Below are 17028 nucleotides of genomic sequence, written 5' to 3' on the forward strand. Positions count from 1 at the left end.
CATCCTACCCCTGCCCCTGCCCTACCACTGCCCAAAAGCTCCCCAGGGCACCTTGACAGGGCGTGACCCTCATCAGGGTCCCTCCAGGTTTTCCCCTCCCCCTGTGATGCTCAAGCAAAAACGGTGCCTTCAGGCTTCCGGTGTGCAAGGCTCTGCATTTCCAAGGCTCAGGGCAGATATGAAGTGCATCCGGTAGAAATTATTAGGGGGAAAAAGTGATGGGGATATTTCAAGGAAAGTTACATTTCCATAAGATTTTTTTTTTTTTAAAGGGGATTTCTTGTTGCTTTTTTTTTTTTAAGTGACCAAAAAAAAAAAAATCAAACTCCATATTTTTTTTCTTGGGACTCTTGAAAACAATACACCCAAAAAAGTGAAGGCCTTGAAACGGAGTTCCTCCCAAGAAAATGGGAGATAAAGTAGAGGGAAATGTTAAAAATTAAAAAAGCAGATTATTTTAATAGGATATTTAATAAAATAAACAATACATTTCTTTGAAAAGTCTTTTTTTTTCATTGAAATAATATTGACAAGAGTACTTGACCTCTTGTTTAGAAAATGAGAGTTAACATTGAAGGATTTAATGGCCCTGGGGAGGGGTTAAAGCTCTTAAAAGTTCATTTCCAGGTTTCCTAATATCTGAGGGATTTTAAGTGCTGTAATTTATTTGTAAAGTAATAAAAATTGTTCTAGGGAAATTCTCAGATGTTAATTAAACGCCACAGAAATACACTACTTATATTCCCTTTCTTTATATGAAAAAAATTAATTTTGTATGGACAGATTAGACACAGATGTAAACATAAATTATGGCTCCACCTGGCCTGTTATTACATGTGTATACTCAAGGGAAAAACAACATTGGCATACAATACTGGCTTTTATTCTGTATATCTCTATGACCTACCTTTCTTCTCCCTCCCCAACTTTTGCAGCAGACTCGTAGTTTGAGGACACACAATACTTAGTCCACTATTTGTGAGCTACACAGAGCTTTCGCTTGGCAGCAAAAGGAAACTAAGTACCAAAAGCAAAAGAAGTGTATTAATCATGTCCTCAATAAAATTATTAAAAGCTTGAAGGGAAACTGCTGGGGTTTTTGTTTTATTTTTTTTAAATCAAACTCATCTTTGTGGATCACCAGATTAGCCTAAGAAACATTTAAACTGTTACTATCATTAAATGCAGTTTCAGAGAAATGAAAATGCTTTGTAAAATTCCATGAACTGCATATAATTTTGCTTTGGAGGAAAAAAAAGTGATAGAAATCTTCTAACAACATTGAACCATACTCTTTCGATGTTTGCAGATCAAAATATGTCTTTTTTCTTTCCCCCTTTCTAAGCAGTATTTTGTTTGGAATTTCTTTCACTTCAGTTCATATAATCCATTCAAAGGGAACTTTTTCTTTTGGTTTTTTTTTACTGAATTTCCTTCACACAAGGGCTCTAAAAATTTCAGATGTCATCCCTAATGGAAATGAAACCAATTTACATCCAAAAAATGAGGTTTGCATTCCCCATGCATCTCTATTATTTAACCTTTGGAAACCTGAGAGTGAAAGTGCTTTCCTTTTAATTACAGATGTTCTGCTTTTAGCAGCACTGTCCCAGTGTCTTTGACTTTGTCCTGGTTTCAGTGTGTATCTAGGTGCTCAGCTTATCCAACTAGTTTTGGCTTCCCTGTACCTGCAGCATCATTTTGCTCCTCTCTGACCAGCAGCTAGTTTTCTTCCCTGCTGCTTTACATCTATCGTCTGAGCTTGGACTTGCTCCCCACCAAAATACCAAAGAATACCATTGCTGCAGCAGCATGGCCTAGGCATGGAGCAATCACAGCAACCTTCAGCATTGAAAGAGACAACATGTCTTGGAAACCTTGACAGAAAAAAGAAAAGAAACGGGACAGGGATTTATGAAGTGGGGATGGAAGGGCGGAGGAGAAATTTCAGCTTTGGTGTGAATGGGGAAAAGAGAGCAATGCAGTGCAGGGAATAGCAGAAAAGTCAGGTCTATGCTGTGTGAGAAAAGGAAGGAGAATCTGGCCTAGAAAGCATCACGAGTTTTAGATTTCAGGTTAGTTTCATGCAGCTTTTATACAGATCTTATTATGGGCACAGCCCAATTTAATAGATCATTCTTTCCTACCATTTTATTTCCATTATTATGGCTACCCTGCGTGGGCAAGCCCTGGAGAAAATAGCAAGGGATGCAGAGACAGAGGAGAATGATTTTCAGCTGGGAAAACATAATCATCCTCTTTTTCCAGTATTTTTTTTCCTGGGTGCTGCACAAGACAAGAAGCTTTGGCAAAATAATGTGACTGTGGAGAAATAGCAAGGGACAGTTCCACCAGAAATGATGGTGACCAGCTGTGCTGTAAGAGAACCCAGGGCATTTTCTGCGCTTACCTTTTCTGCTTTCATTATCACCAACTTGACTTTTTCTGTTATTTTAAAAAAATAAATAGTCTATCATTACGAAACAGACCAGTCAGCCAAATGGTGTGGTCATTTTTTAGGCAAGAAGCTAAATCTTTTCCAACACAGTAAGTGTCCTAAATCTGAACAACAATTCCCTCTGCTCTTAAGATACCTATAAATGTACATTGTTATTGTTTTTTCTGTGACTGCTCCTTTACCTCCTAGATCTGGGCAGAAGTAGTAGCAGGTAACATTGAAAATATAATGAAGAAAAGTCCAGCCCAGGCTTCCAGTCTCAGATCTGCAAACACAAGATATTGGTTTGTATGCTTATCTGAACTGAAGCTTCGTTTGCAGTCTCGAAGGTTTCCTTCCACCATCAGTCTCCTAACACAGAGCATCCTCATCCGTCAGCTATTTCCACACTGTGATAGGACTGAATTTCTGTTTTCAAAACAACTGGGGAGAAAGGAGACATTATTTTAAACACTGGAATGGGAGCAGATATGCTCACCGGTCACGAGTGCACTGCAGTCCTCTGGACAATGCAAGCTAATGCTTAAGATCAGGCAACACAAAGCTATAAAAAGAAAGGTCAGTGTGGTAACTTCAGGCAAACTGAAGAGACCAGAGAGCTTCAACAAGCAGAGTTCTTGGATCACAAGAACCTAGCATTGGTGGTGGTGCACATTTCTCTCCTCTCCATCTCATCTATTCCAGATTAAACACAGTTCATCAGTGATCCATGCTATTCCCTTTCTCATCAGGGGTCCAGGTGAGATGATGCTATGCTCCTAGTCCCTTTTCAAGGTGTCAGCACCAAAACAAGGACCAGGTGCTCCCTTGTAGGGCTGAAACAGTGCGGCCACTCTTCTACCCTGCCCCACAGCTTCAGGGCTTGCTCCTCTGAGAGGAGCTAACGCAGGGGCTATTGGACCCCCTCAGCCATCACTCCCAGGCCACCCAGCCCTGACAAAATGACTGCTCCAGTTCCTGCTGTTTGGCATCACTGCTGGCACGGCCGTCAGAGACTGAGGGGACTGAACTGGCTATGACAAGACTCTCCCTCGGAAAAGTGGTCTCTCCAGAGCTCGAGTGAGGCACATCGTGTGTCTGTGCTTCACCGTTTTCCTGGAACTAAACCCAGATCGCAGTGTGCACACAGATCATCTGGTCATTTTCTTCTGATGCCAAATTAGGCAGAGATTAAATGTAACACTTTGTAACAGCTAAACAGGTGGGATTAGAGACATGAGCACTGAGGAGAGAAACAGCAAAAACATATGCAAATGACTATACTTATTTTTCAGAGGAAAAAGGCAAAACACTGGGAAAACAAGAAGATATAAACATTATCTACAAAATCTAATCAAATGCAATATTAAAGAGCATGAGTTTGAACAAAACAATCAGGAAATCCAGATGTTACATTTTCAGCAAAATACCTCCACCTGCTATGTGACATCTAGGACAGGATTCATGGCATTTAACTTGAGGCATCACAAGCAAGTCAGGGTACAGCCTTCTTCAGTAATCGGTGGGGAGACACAGGACTATCCCGAGGGCATTCCACTGCACCCTGAGGTGGGTGGGGTGAATTGTCCTCAGGTGGTACCTCCTTCCCCACTGACGGTAACGATGCCTAGACCTCCAGCTGGCAGGTAGCAAACTTCCAGATGCATGTTAACTGAGATGAAGCCAGCCTACGCTGCACATTATAAAACATTTCTGTCTATATGTACAGGGGAGAAAGAAAACTCAGGCTTGAAACGCTCTTTTTTTTCTTTTTCTTTTTTTTTTTTTTTTTGCCTGCCCTTTCGTGTCTCGATTTACCAGCTTCACAGTCTATTACAAAGCCCTTTTTACACACGGACCCAAATTTCCTCCCAGACACGCTTATTAAACCCTCATTGAAGGTGAAACAGAATTTCACATGCTACTCTGGGGAAGGTGGTTTGACTGAGGAGTGTTTTTGCATTAACCCCCAGAGAAGAGGGGCTTATCTGTCACACCAAGGTGTTAGTGGTTTGTAGTGTTCTTTAGGTTTGCATTGGCGCTACTGATCACAAACGCACAGGGAGCGTAACAAAGCTATAAGTGCGGGTCTGAACCTGTGAAATGCTGAGCAAGTTCAATCACAGCTGACTGCTGTGGGTGTTGAGGGGATGCTGAAAGAAGTAATCCATGCTTGCAGGATCAAACCGCAGCCACGCAACTCATCTGCAAAGAACATGACTAAGAGTCACTAAAAGCAAAGCCTCTGTCAAGGACCTCTGTGAAAAATAGATTGTTTAAGTACTTACCAAGCTGACTTCAGTATTTTTAGTAGAATATCAATGTATTTACTCTCTACCATATTTTAATTCAATTCATCAAATAAATATTATCCATTAAAGATTACACACCTGTGAATCAGAAGCTGTAAAGGTCAGCCCTTTTCAATTTATGTTTAAAAGTAATCTTGGCCTTTCCTAAAACTGCAGATCTTTGTACGTAACCTGCTTCTCCTGCCTGCAAAACTACAAAAAAAAAAAAGGGAGTTTGATAAAACAGAGGTCTCCATTCATAAGGCTTCCACCTTTGAGCTCCCCGTGGGCTGCATGCCCGCCAGAACACTCTTTAGAAGCGAGCCAGTGGGGTACACAGGGCAGTCGTGGGAGATGCTGCCTTCCCAAGGAGAGACTAGAGATAGGTAGAAAGAAAAATCTTTGCAAAGTTCAATAGGCCAAATTCCTCCTTGAATTGCAGCAGCGTAAATCTGATCTAATCCTGCCAAAAGCAATGGGGCTATGCTGGATTTACACTGCGGGAATCTGAAATCAGAATTTGGCCTACCACGTTCAAAGTCACAAGGACCTTTTCCCAGTGCTTAGGAGGTCTGGCATCAGTAACACTTACGCTTGTTCAAAGAGAATGTAAAATGCCACCATAAGTGTGAAATGCAGCTCTCAAGTAATGCTTCAGACCTGTTTTACACAAACATCGATAACCGTGCAATGCAGCAGGCAGGAGAGCATTGAGATGCAGCATTGCTGCCTGACTGTCCTCCAAGACAGAAAAGCTTCACTGTGGGTGGAATGGGGCAGAATGTCTTTATCACGTGTGCAACTATTCAAGTAGAGAGAGAAAAAAATGCCTGTGATTATTTTATTCAATGTCTACTTTAGTTCAAAGGCTGATATGAGAAAATAACACTGCATATTAACTGTCTGTTATTTGGCAACCGAACCGTTGGTCAAAAAGTGAGAAAATAATTTGTCATCAATTTATTCCCATCTACTCACCTACATTAACCTGCACTGGATTATTTATTTACAAGGTAAATAAAACAGAAAGTGCCTGGATTTCTCAGCCCACTGGATCTCTTTCTGAGGAAAAGCTGCCACAGCAGCCAGCTTACTTCTCCCCCTTCATTCGGTTAGACACGATTCTGCCTAGTTAAATGTCTCAGATTCGCTTAAGAATGACCTGTAAAATAAAAAGGCTGTCGGCCTGTGTCCCTGTTTACTTCTTTGCGATGCACGAAGTGCGGTTACGAGGGTCTTCTCAATAAAGGGGCTGGCCCCAACTCTGCCTGGCACTGTGACTGCAAGGAAAAGGGCAGCCCACTTGTCTCAGATATTCCCACTGGCCCACAGCAGCCACACCGGCTGGCCAAATGCACACTCAGGCATGCATTGCTGCATCCCCTGTTCCTCCCAGGGGGAAGACTTGTATCAGGTCCAGCCGCACCCCATGGAGGCTCCCCTAGGCTGATAGTTATCGGCTGGCCAAAGATGCTGCTCTCTCTGCACCTTGCCCTGTTCATAAGCAGTGGTGGGAAGGCTTGTTTGTGTAGTAATTCCCCAGAAGACTGTCTGGGGCCTGGGAAAACAGCGAAATGTCAGTGATATGAAGGAATAAAGTAGTGCAGTGGAAAAAAGAAGGACTTAGCTGAACCTGTTCAGACTGGTTAGTTGCTTTAGCTAACACCTATTTAACTTCAGGAGCTAATGAACACTTCTGAGAGAGGATAGCTTTATTAAAGATTCAATTATTTTCCAATTAAGATGTAAGAGCTGTATTAAATGTCCCTGAAAATACCACAACGTCCTCCAGCTGCATGCAGGAAAAACCCAACCTAGCATCCTTGGCTCTTCTAAGGTAAAACACTGGCAAAAATAAAACCTTAAAAAAAAAAAAATCACAATTGTCAGGGGCTCTTTACCCTTCCTAAGGAAGAAGAAAAAGGCTGATTCTTTTGCAGCTCTCTTCTACCTGCTCCTTTCCCTCCTCCGTTTTTCTCTGTTGCAGATAATTCCACATGATTAATAGGCTCTTCTCAGCGGTGCTACACACAGTTAGCTCTTTTAATCTCTCTTTGAATCGGAGACTCTCTAATCCCCCAACCCTTCGGCCCCATGAGACTACACCTGAGGATCACAGAACACGATATTTCTTTCTGTTTTAAGTTTCGATCTGCAGGTCTATGATAGAAGGAAGCTCAAATTTACCTTATCTGCCATGATCATAGAGGAGCCTCCATGGATGCCCAGGATGGGAGTGAGGGTCTGGGCAGAGATGAAGTCCAGGATCTGGGCAATGGCTTCCTGGTCTGTGTCATCAGCAAATACCACCCCTTGGATCTTCCGGTCTGACATGAGGTCACAGATGCGGGTGATGATGCTCTTGGGATCTGTCTCATTCATGGCCACCAGCTCCACCCGAGGCACCACTGAGAGGTGGTGGAAGTCATCTTTCTCGTGGGCATCTTTGATGGCCACTTCGTCTGAGGTCCCCACCAGGATGACCGCAATGCCAATGCTCGGGTGGCTTTTCTGGGCATGGGCCCCGCTCCCTGTTGTCGCGAGGACTGCCAGCACCAGCCAAAACCTCGGAGAGTAGCACTCCACCCTGGGCCTCATCTTCGGCTCTTACACTCCCTGAGCGAGGAAAGAAAAAAAAGGAAAGGGGGAAAATAAGAGAAAGGGAAAGTGATTAATTGACAAGTCAGTCATGCACACAGCCTTCAAGGCAGATCCATTGATATTCCTCAGCCACTAGCCCTCCTCCCACCAGTCCTTCTTGCCTGATGCCCAGCCCTTTGGCTACATTCAGGGGTCTGTTAAAGTCGGGGGGGTCAGACCAGTCCAGCCTCTACTTCAGAGCTTGGAGTCCCTTCAGAGAACAGCTGTCAGCAGAAGATGGGATCATGTCATCTCTCAGGTCCCATGTCACTCTGATACCCAAGTCAAAAGTGATAGAGAATTGTCCTTTGATGGCTGATGGGCTTTCTTTGTGAAACCGAATAGTTGCTTATGTCAAGCCCATGTCTAAGTGCTCACCCTCAACACAAAGGCATTACTGGTGCTTGTAATCAGTTTGGCCTTCTCCTGGAGGTATAGGCAGGGAGGCTGAAGGGACCAGGCAGATAAGGACTCCCTTTTACTTTCTCAGCACAGCCCCTCCAGAATAAAGTGAGGACAAATGGGCAAGGCCATTGGATGTATATGTATGTATGTATCCATTGCATACAACCTTCCTACCACCAGGACACACACAGCTCCAGTCTGTAGTACAGTCAGCCATATGTCTTTCACCCATACAAGGTTTATTTCTTTTTAAAAAGCCAGGAATACAAAATTCCCCAGTGGTCATGGCCAAAATTGGATCAGTGTAGTGTGGGGAAGATATACCCTCCAAGCCCATATGAGAGCTATTTTTGCCCAGAAGCAGAAAGACCCACAGAGCTTACAAAGGTTCACCCTCAGCTGCTACAGCCAGGGATGTTACACCGATCTTTTCCCTGAACATGTCCACTTTATTTTGTAATCATAACAGTAGAAATGGAAAAACCCGATGAGGTCATCTCTTCAGCGCCTGCCTGAGCGGGACTGTTCCCTGCGGGATTGTTCCTAGCTCTTTCTTTACTCAGTCTCATTTTAATAATAGTTCGCATTTCCACAGCACTTTTCATCCTCAAGGCACTTTACAAACACTAACGAATTAATCCTTGCAGCACCTATGCAGTGTAAATATCAGAAGCCCCCTGGTCTGGGGACAAAAACAGAGCAGTGTCCCCCCAGCCCCCCACAACCCCTGTGGGAGGCAGCACTGCTCGGTGTGCCCACCCAGGGCCATGCTGCTGTCCCAAGGAGATTTCAGGCATTTCAAACTAAAGAAGACGCTCCCTCAGCACAAAAGGTCCTGCTCATAACTCTGTTCTTCAGCAGCCAGGCACACTTGGAATAAGTACACCAGCCCTGTGCTGCTTTGCACTACACCTCTGGTCTTGGGGGTCCAGAAACTGGACCCTTCCATACTGTTCGCTGCTGCACATACCTCTATCAAACGAACAGAAAGCCACGGCAGCAGGAACGAGACTGGCAAGACTTTCGGTAAACTAGAAGTCCATCCAACAGCCCTACCTAACACCAGCCACCCCTAGGGAAAGGGCGCAAGGGGCCCCATCTTGCCCTGCCCAGGAGAACACGTAGGCTCAGCACCTGCTCCCTCATTGCCATGCTAAGCAGAGAGAACATATCCTGCATTGATATTACCAGATAAATAAGCAGATAATAAAATAGATAATAAATATGCACCGGAGGAACCAAATCCACTTAGGAGGCTGAAAGGGACTGCGGGTGTGAAGCGCCAATCGATTCTAAACTCTCTGACGGATCCACTTTCTGAGAGATGCTCACAAGGAGAACCAAGAGACTTTGAGAGTTTGGCAAAATGAACAGCTAACTTCATTCCAGCAGGACTGTTATCCTCCAATTACGAGTCACTAAATTAGATTCCTTCACAGTGAAATGCAGTCCCCACTCCTGCAATGCTTTATTAACTTTAATGCACTCTATACGCTCTCTGTCTCTCACTCTGTTGCTCACTCACTTTAATGCTATATTTGTTCTCTTTAAAATATGTCTCCTGTGATCCCTCTGCATAGTCTCACACCATATATTATGCTTGGTTAGGCAATGGCTAGCTGTGATGCCCAGGGAGCAGAGTGTAGGTTTTTCCCAGCCCCTCTCCCACCAGGAATACTTTACAGGGACTTCCAACCCGGGGCTCGGACAGCAGCGATGCAGGAGCTATGCAGGCGATCGTGGCAGCTGTCTGCCTTCACGCCCAAACACAGACTTCGCCCACTGGGAAAAATGCCAGCCAAGAAACCCATTCCCTTCTCTTCACCTGCATCAAAGCCAATAAATCTCTAGCATCTACCTCCAAGCAGCAGAAAAGAGCGTAGATCCTGAAGAGCACTTAGGTGCCAATCTGCTGGGTCTCTAGCTCATGCCCCCAAGGGAGATTTTTCCGTTCAACACAAGATGATGGAGTTCCCTGTACAGTGCCAGATCCTCAGGCTTTGGCCAGATATGCAGGGGGCAGCTGGGACTAGGAAGAGGCTAACGCAAAGAGGTCATCAGTGCCTCCACAGCCAACCTGATATCTCCAATTTGGATCCTCAGCCCTGAGCTGATTCAGTGTGCTAGTTTTGGCTGGGATAGAGTTAATTTTCTTTACAGTAGCTAGTATGGGGCTGTGTTTTGGATCCGTGCTGAAAACAGTGTTGATAACGCACTGATGTTTTAGTTGTTGCTAAGTAATGTTTGCACTAGTCAAGGACTTTTCTGCTTCCCATGCTCTGCCAGGCTCACAGGAAGTTGGGAGGGGGCACAGCCAAGATAGTTGATCCAAACTGGCCAAAGGGCTATTCCATACCATATGACATCATGCTCAGTATATAAAGCTGGGGAAGAAGGAGGAAGGGGGGACATTAGGAGTGATGGTGTTCGTCTTCCCAAGTAACTGTTACTCATGATGGAGCCCTGCTTTCCTGGAGATGGCTGAACACCTGCCTGCCCATGGGAAGGAGTGAATGAATTCCTTGCTTCGCTTTGCTTGTGTGCGCAGCTTTTCCTTTACCTATTAAACTGTCTTTATCTCAACCCACAAGTTTTCTCACTTTTACTCTTCTGATTCTCTCCCCCAGCCCACCGGGGGGGAGTGAGCAAGCAGCTGTGTGGGGCTTAGTTGCCAGCTGGGGTTAAACCACAACATTCAGGCAGAGCAATGCTTGGGTAGCCTGTGTTGTACCACCCAAGATACCTCTCTCTTCACCTCTCGCTCACACATAACACTTCTGTCATGCTTACGATGTGTTTCAGGTGCTCCATGGGCAGTCTGCATGCCAGGGACCAGTGTCTTTCTGAGGGAATAAGGAGGAACCAGGTCCAGGCTGGGCTCCCTGGTAGGATGGAACCCAGGAGTGTGATAAAGCAGGGGAACTCCAATAAACCACACCCGATGCAGGGCTGGTGGCACCCCATTAGCTGAGGGGTGGCCTCCACCATTCAGCCTCAGCACACTCCCACAAGCCAGCAGCAGGTTCACAGCACAGAGTTGAGCTGCTCAAAGACTGCAACAGAGGTGCTCACGGTGCTCACAATCCCTTCCCTACCCTCCGTGGAGGTGACTCTGTTCACAAGCAGTAGCCACTATCCACACTTCTGCTCGCATGCAAGTGCCAGCTGTTTGAGAACCGGCAGACGTCCCAGCAGCAACCCCACCTCTCTCTCCTTCTCTGGTTTGGCTCACTACAAGCCCCTTTTGAATGTGTGCTAGTAGAGGAGAGACAGGGGTGAACCAGCACAGACTTATTATCAGATTAAGGTGACCCCAAAACTATTGTGAAAATGGTTTTTTGCATACACAGCAGGAAGTTTTATCCATTAATTTCTACACTGTTCAAATGCAAAAGTTTGAGGCACCCAATCAAGGAAGCACTGGAGGCAGCATGCGGACGTCCTCCTGAGTGGAGGATTCCTGTTTCCAGTGAATATTTGCAAATACACATGGAGAAATTCACAAGCACCTGACAAGGCTGCAGTTGTAAAACAGGGCATTTGCCCCTAGTTGTTTCAAGTAACTTTAATATTGCTAGAGTCTAATTTCACCAGTCAAGAGTGATTTTAAAAATACGCCAGTATATTTTATTACAAAGTATTTTACATGAACAGGTTTTTCCCGGGGGGGGGGGGGGGGCAACACAGTGTTTGGAGTCCTTTCTGTGATTTTGCCACTCCAAACAATTTAGCAAATCCCAAACTCCAGTCTGGCAAGTAAAATCCTTTATACGTTACTCCATACTATTATATTCCACACAGTCCCTTACTCCCTGGAAAACAATATATGACAGAGCCATTAGACAAAGTGGTTTTACAGATATATCTATATTTAGGTATAAACATGCCTATAAAACCATTATACCTCTACAATCTCATTTTACTTACCAATAAAACATATCCACCATTGTAGAGGAATGCAGCATCTACTTAGTGCTGCAGAGCAACGTTACACAATCACTGTTAAAATGGGAAGGGAAAGGTAACTTCTCCAATTGAAAATGCAAGAGGAATGTAGGTAGTCAGACAGTAATTATTCAGATTGGAATTAGGCCAGGACCAAAGGTTAGATTGCTTAAAAATATCATGAGAACCTTATTTGACACTGCATTTTTATGTGGATCAGATCTAAGATAAGTATTAATAGAAAACTATTAGGCTGCACATGCAAAATACAGCTCAGCGTTTAGAGATATTGCTGGATGATATTTCAAAATACAGAAAGTACACAAATAGGTCACTATGCATTCAACCAGGATAACTGTAAATAAAGTACTACTCAGGCAGTGTACAGCAAAGCTAGGCAATCTTCAGGTCAGATAAAGAAACTGAGACAGAACATGGGCTGGTCGCAGGAGTTTGGGGGCAGTTCTGTCGTGTGCCGATGCTGGTACCTCCTTCTGCTGTGATTGCGCCAGCTGGCAAACCTTGCACAACAGCCCCTTGGGAGGGTATTTGCAGGTCCCCAAAACCCTATCTCGAAGCTCAAGACAGCAAGAGGAAAGGAAGCCCTATCATGCTGCAGTCCCAGACAAAAAGCTGTCTTGAAGGCAGCTTTCCTAATTAGGAGGAAGATGATGCTTGGGACAGGAGGCTGAACAGCACACACTAGCCACCGGCCCAGGGAACTTTGCAGGGACATTGGCTCCATACTGGAGGAAGAAGAGCATCACCTACCTCCAGCCTCCCCCTCCTGTACTTCCCTGAAGGGCCATAGGGAAAATTCATATCCCAGCACTTTCTGGGCTCTGCTCGCTGAGAGCTCTAATGAGGTCCCAGCACTGGTTACAGGACTTCAAGCCACGGAATCTGAATTCAACAGCTAATTTTGCATCTGCACCAACTGCAATGCAAATTCCCAGCCCTGATCACTAGCCCAATTCCAGGACTCACCACCCCCCTCAGTCGCACTACTACCTAGAGACAGATGTCCTGCCAGCTCCAGCGTTAGCCATCAGTGTTACCGTACCCTTCAGTATTTGCTAGTCTTTGACAGCATCTTAATTCACACCGGCTTCATTTCTCAGGCAGTTTGAGCAGTATCAGACAATGAATCAAAAAGCGATCCTTGTGTTTCAGGCCCTAGTTGGGGGTAAGAAGAAATCCATCTCACCTCCGAGATACTCTACAAAGCTGGAAGGTGCTTTTGTGCCACCACCAGGGAATAGCAAGTGCACTGGAAGAAGCTGTAGGGAAGTTAACATTGCACTAGACATGCTACTGGGCTGTCTGGGAAGGAAATACCTGTATGTCCAGACCAAAGAAGAACACTATTTCTGTGTTTACCAACTGCAGAAGGCTAGTGCATATTTAATCTTTTTGTCTGCTACCTGCCTTACAGGTAAACTGCAAGAGCTAAGACCACCCATGCGAAGAAAGGGTCAGGACTGATTGCAACCCCATAAACTATTACTTCTAAGAGCTGGGGCTTAAAGCTATAAATCATGCCATAATTTACACCTAAGTTTCTCCAACTCTCTGATTTTTGGCAATCCAATTTCAGCTTAGGACAATCTCCCATTCTCATGGTTACTGCCATCTCCCCAGTCCAGACACACTGCATAGTGTGTACCTCTGAAGAAGCATTCCTCATGTTCTAATACTGCTTTAACTATTGTCCTACCACACCTTCAGCCCAGGCTATTTGTACGCTGACAACTCTTGCACTGCTGTTCCCTATATTACTGCTTACCAGGCAGATGACACAAGTGCCCATAAATCTTCTTCTGGCTCACAGCGCTGTTGTTCCAGGAATTTTGTAAACAAAGACAAAGAAGAGGGGGATGGATCTGGGGCACGATGGATGTGTCTTGGAAGCGCCTGCACACTTCAGGTGCTGATAAACATAATGAATGATGCTGCAGGAAAATCTCCATACGTTCAGAGTAGGAAGATGGCAGAGACTAGAGACATCAGGAAGTGCCATGCACAGTGATGAATGCAAGAACAATCCAGCACCTGGACCAAAATGGTTCATTATAGTGACTCTGAGTAAACACCCCCCCAAGAGCATTTCAGTAGTTTTAGATGAAAACTGGTGCAGTTTAGCTTATTTTAACTAGCTTTGAACATCACTTATATTCTCAGTCTGATATATAAATGTTCCTATGACAGTGGTAGAAACGTTTCTCCAAGGCCTTTTGAGCAGGTCTTCTTTCTGCTCTTCAAGACCACTCCCTCTCCAATGCCTGTAATGTTCCACAGACTCATTTCTATCTATCTTACGAAATGCTGCTTCTTTTCCCTTATTCTCCCAACTCAGCCTTTTTCTTTTGGGGAATGCATCACACACCCCCAGCCAAAGCCTTCAAAGCCCTTGAGCTCTCTCATTACTTCACTGTTAGCTTTCTTTCCATGGGCACTGGGAGGAATGTAGCACATATGTTTAATTCTATTCTTTATTTATTTTCTTTCAAGCTGTTCTTTCTTTATTAAACCAGATACAAACTCTTCCCTGGCTTGGGCAGTGTCAGGTTCATCCTATATATCACATATTCATTCCTCCCCATCTCTGATGGCTAGTTTGCCTCTGTCTATCCCACAGGTCTATCCAAGGATAAGGTGAAAAAGTGCTTCCCCTTCTTCTGCCCCACAAAAAGGAGAAGAGCGATTCTCTCCCTACACTTAAGGCGGTACAAAGAATGCTTTGATCATCAATTAGGCCCATATCATTCCCAACAGATGAAGAACTATGTCTCATTATTGTAAGCTTGCCCAAGGGCAAGTTCCCAGTGTCCTTCCCACTTCCTCCCACCCACATATTTTACATATCACGGGTGATAGCTGATACAGCCACAGCCTGCAAGCTTCTGTTGAGACCAACACCAAGTGATTCATGGAAATTACAAATTAAAATCCTCTGCTTAATAGTCTTGCCCTTCCCCCAGACACTTCAGGACTGCTGTCTACAGCATCTGCTTTAGCACACTACCTGCTCTGAAACGGCTCAAACAATAGGATTACCACTGCTAGGAGACGGCTCCAAGGCTCACATTTAGAAACGTTTCCCTAAACTCAGCCTAAATTTTGCTTTGCTCAGCTATCCTGTTACTTTAATAACACCTCTTTCATTCAGCCTAAACAATTTCTCCCTCTTAACTCACTGTTTCCACCCTGAAAACGCTTGTAGATGGTTATCCGATCAGCCCTTGGGACTTTCCTCTGCTGCAGCAGAAGTTCAGCTGTGTTCATCCCTCCTCCTAAATTGAGTCCCCTCAGGTCCTCGGCCGGATGAGCAAGGGAGGATGCAGGTAACGGCTGGGCAAGGGAGAGCAGGAGCAAGTCTGACCTGCTTACCCAGGCTGGCACACACGTGCAGAGCTGCGGGAGTCAGTGTCACACACACAAAAGCCATTAAGCGAGACAGCAGGTCAGTCTGGCATTGCCCAGTGCCAACTTCTAAATGCCAGGGCATAGAGGCTTGGCACGGCCATCACTCTTTGCAAGTCTGGCTTGCGGAGCCAGGCTGGAGCCACTGTTCCCCTGCCAGGATCTCAACCCCCCCCAGCATCCCACTTGGACAAGTTTAGAGGGATGAGACAGGCCCTCCCTGCCAGAGACTGAAATATCCTCACCACCTGGAGGGTTCAGTTGCCACAGCTGTCGCTCCGTGCATGCTCCATTTGAAACTAGGGTTTCAAAGCTTACAAGACGTGCACCATTTCCCACTTCCGACTGTCATCTGCCCCATCTCAGAACCGGATCCAGGCTCAGAGGGAGATCATCCAAAGCAAGGGATGTGTCGCTGTGTGCATGTGGCCCTTCCAAAGGGATTTCAGCATGGCTGAAAGCAGCTTTGCCTCCCGAAGTGCAAGGCTAGGATTAACAGGCAGCAGAACGCTGCACCGGAGCAACATTAGTTTTGCCAATTAAATCAAACTGGAACAATTTGGTAATCCATGCTGCAATCCCTTCTTTCCTTTCTTAATTCTCCACTTCCAGGTTTCATTTCCAAGCAGGAATCACCAGCACATTAATAACATGAGGACTTTAAAGACTGTGATTTCCAAAAGCTAGGGATTTAAATACCTCCAATCCATTAATATCTATGAGAAATACATGTTTAACTTCAGTTGGATGGTCTGGAGAAGCACATCCTCTGCATTTCTCATTATTTGCTGTATTCATTTGAGGTTTTCTATTCAACCTTAATCAAGTCTGCATTTTGTGCATTGGCAGATTGTTATATTGAATTTCAAAACGTAAAAAATGAGGAGAATTTTTACTTCCAAGGGTGGAAGGACTTTCCCATTCCTCAGACTCTCTCATGCACCTCAGTCAGTACCTGTTTGTTCCCTGCATCATTTCCTTAAAGGGAAAACACAGAGGAGGCAGACAGACTGCACTGTCTCCTGAAGGCAGCTGCCGAACGCCATGCCGGCGCTGAAATCCCATGGGTTACTCAAAGTCTCACATCAAGAGACAGTCTTAAGTTCTTTAAATGCCAGATGTAAACACTGTAAAAGCCAAGTCACAAAGGTTTCTTAAAACATACCATAAGTGGGAAAGAAAATATTATTTTTCTTTTTTTTAGGCAGAAATTGAGTGATTCCTTCTTCTACAATACTGAGAATCCCAAAAAGGGCATCTGAACCAAAGGGAGACAGCCTTAAACTACATCTGCCGCCAGTCTCCTCAGATATAATGTATGACATGGGATAAAGCTTTAAAACATAAACCTGCCCATCCCTTAGGAAATATCTTTGTGGGTGCATGTTTCAGTCTTGCAACCCATGCAGCAAGGGCAAGCTAGGAGAAATTCTCTGCACTGCCTCTGCTCAGTGTGGCACCATTATAGCAAATCTTGAACAGCCCTAAGCAGAGTGCCAGAGCTCACCCGACCTGATCAAGCCCTCGTAAAGGTGTTACAGACAGCAGAAATGTCAGAGAAGAAGGCTCGATGCCCAAAACACCAAGATATAAGGGGAGCAAAGGAGCCACTAAGTAGAGGCAGCAGGGTGGAGAGAGGGAGATGCATCCTATGAGCTGGTCCAGGGCAAAGCCACAGTGCTATGGACACTGATGGGCCATGGTTTGCAAACTGCCAGCATCCCTCAGGAGCCTCGTGACCTCTTGATTTCCACTGGTACGCAGCATTTTGGAAAATGGGGTTTAGTCACCAAGGGACTCCATCAGAACACCAGCCTTGCTCATGAAATGAGACAGGGAATTAATCTGGAAGTGAGAGGGACCAAGAGTTGTTTTTAGCATGGGCAA

The 17028-nt window shown here is 45.0% G+C and overlaps 1 protein-coding gene across 1 annotated transcript in view; it reads right to left on the minus strand.

Moving 5' to 3' along the window:
- Positions 1-7326, minus strand: part of GRIN2B (glutamate ionotropic receptor NMDA type subunit 2B) — a 168235-nt gene extending 160909 nt beyond the window's left edge. The window contains exon 1 of the mRNA XM_075498943.1: positions 6916-7326. Coding sequence (XP_075355058.1) covers positions 6916-7326 — 411 coding nt within the window. The remainder of the gene's footprint in view (positions 1-6915) is intronic.
- Between the last annotated feature and the right edge of the window lie 9702 nt (positions 7327-17028).

The sequence above is a fragment of the Mycteria americana genome, chromosome 1 (assembly GCF_035582795.1).
Source record: "Mycteria americana isolate JAX WOST 10 ecotype Jacksonville Zoo and Gardens chromosome 1, USCA_MyAme_1.0, whole genome shotgun sequence".
In the NCBI taxonomy this organism is placed as follows: domain Eukaryota; kingdom Metazoa; phylum Chordata; class Aves; order Ciconiiformes; family Ciconiidae; genus Mycteria; species Mycteria americana.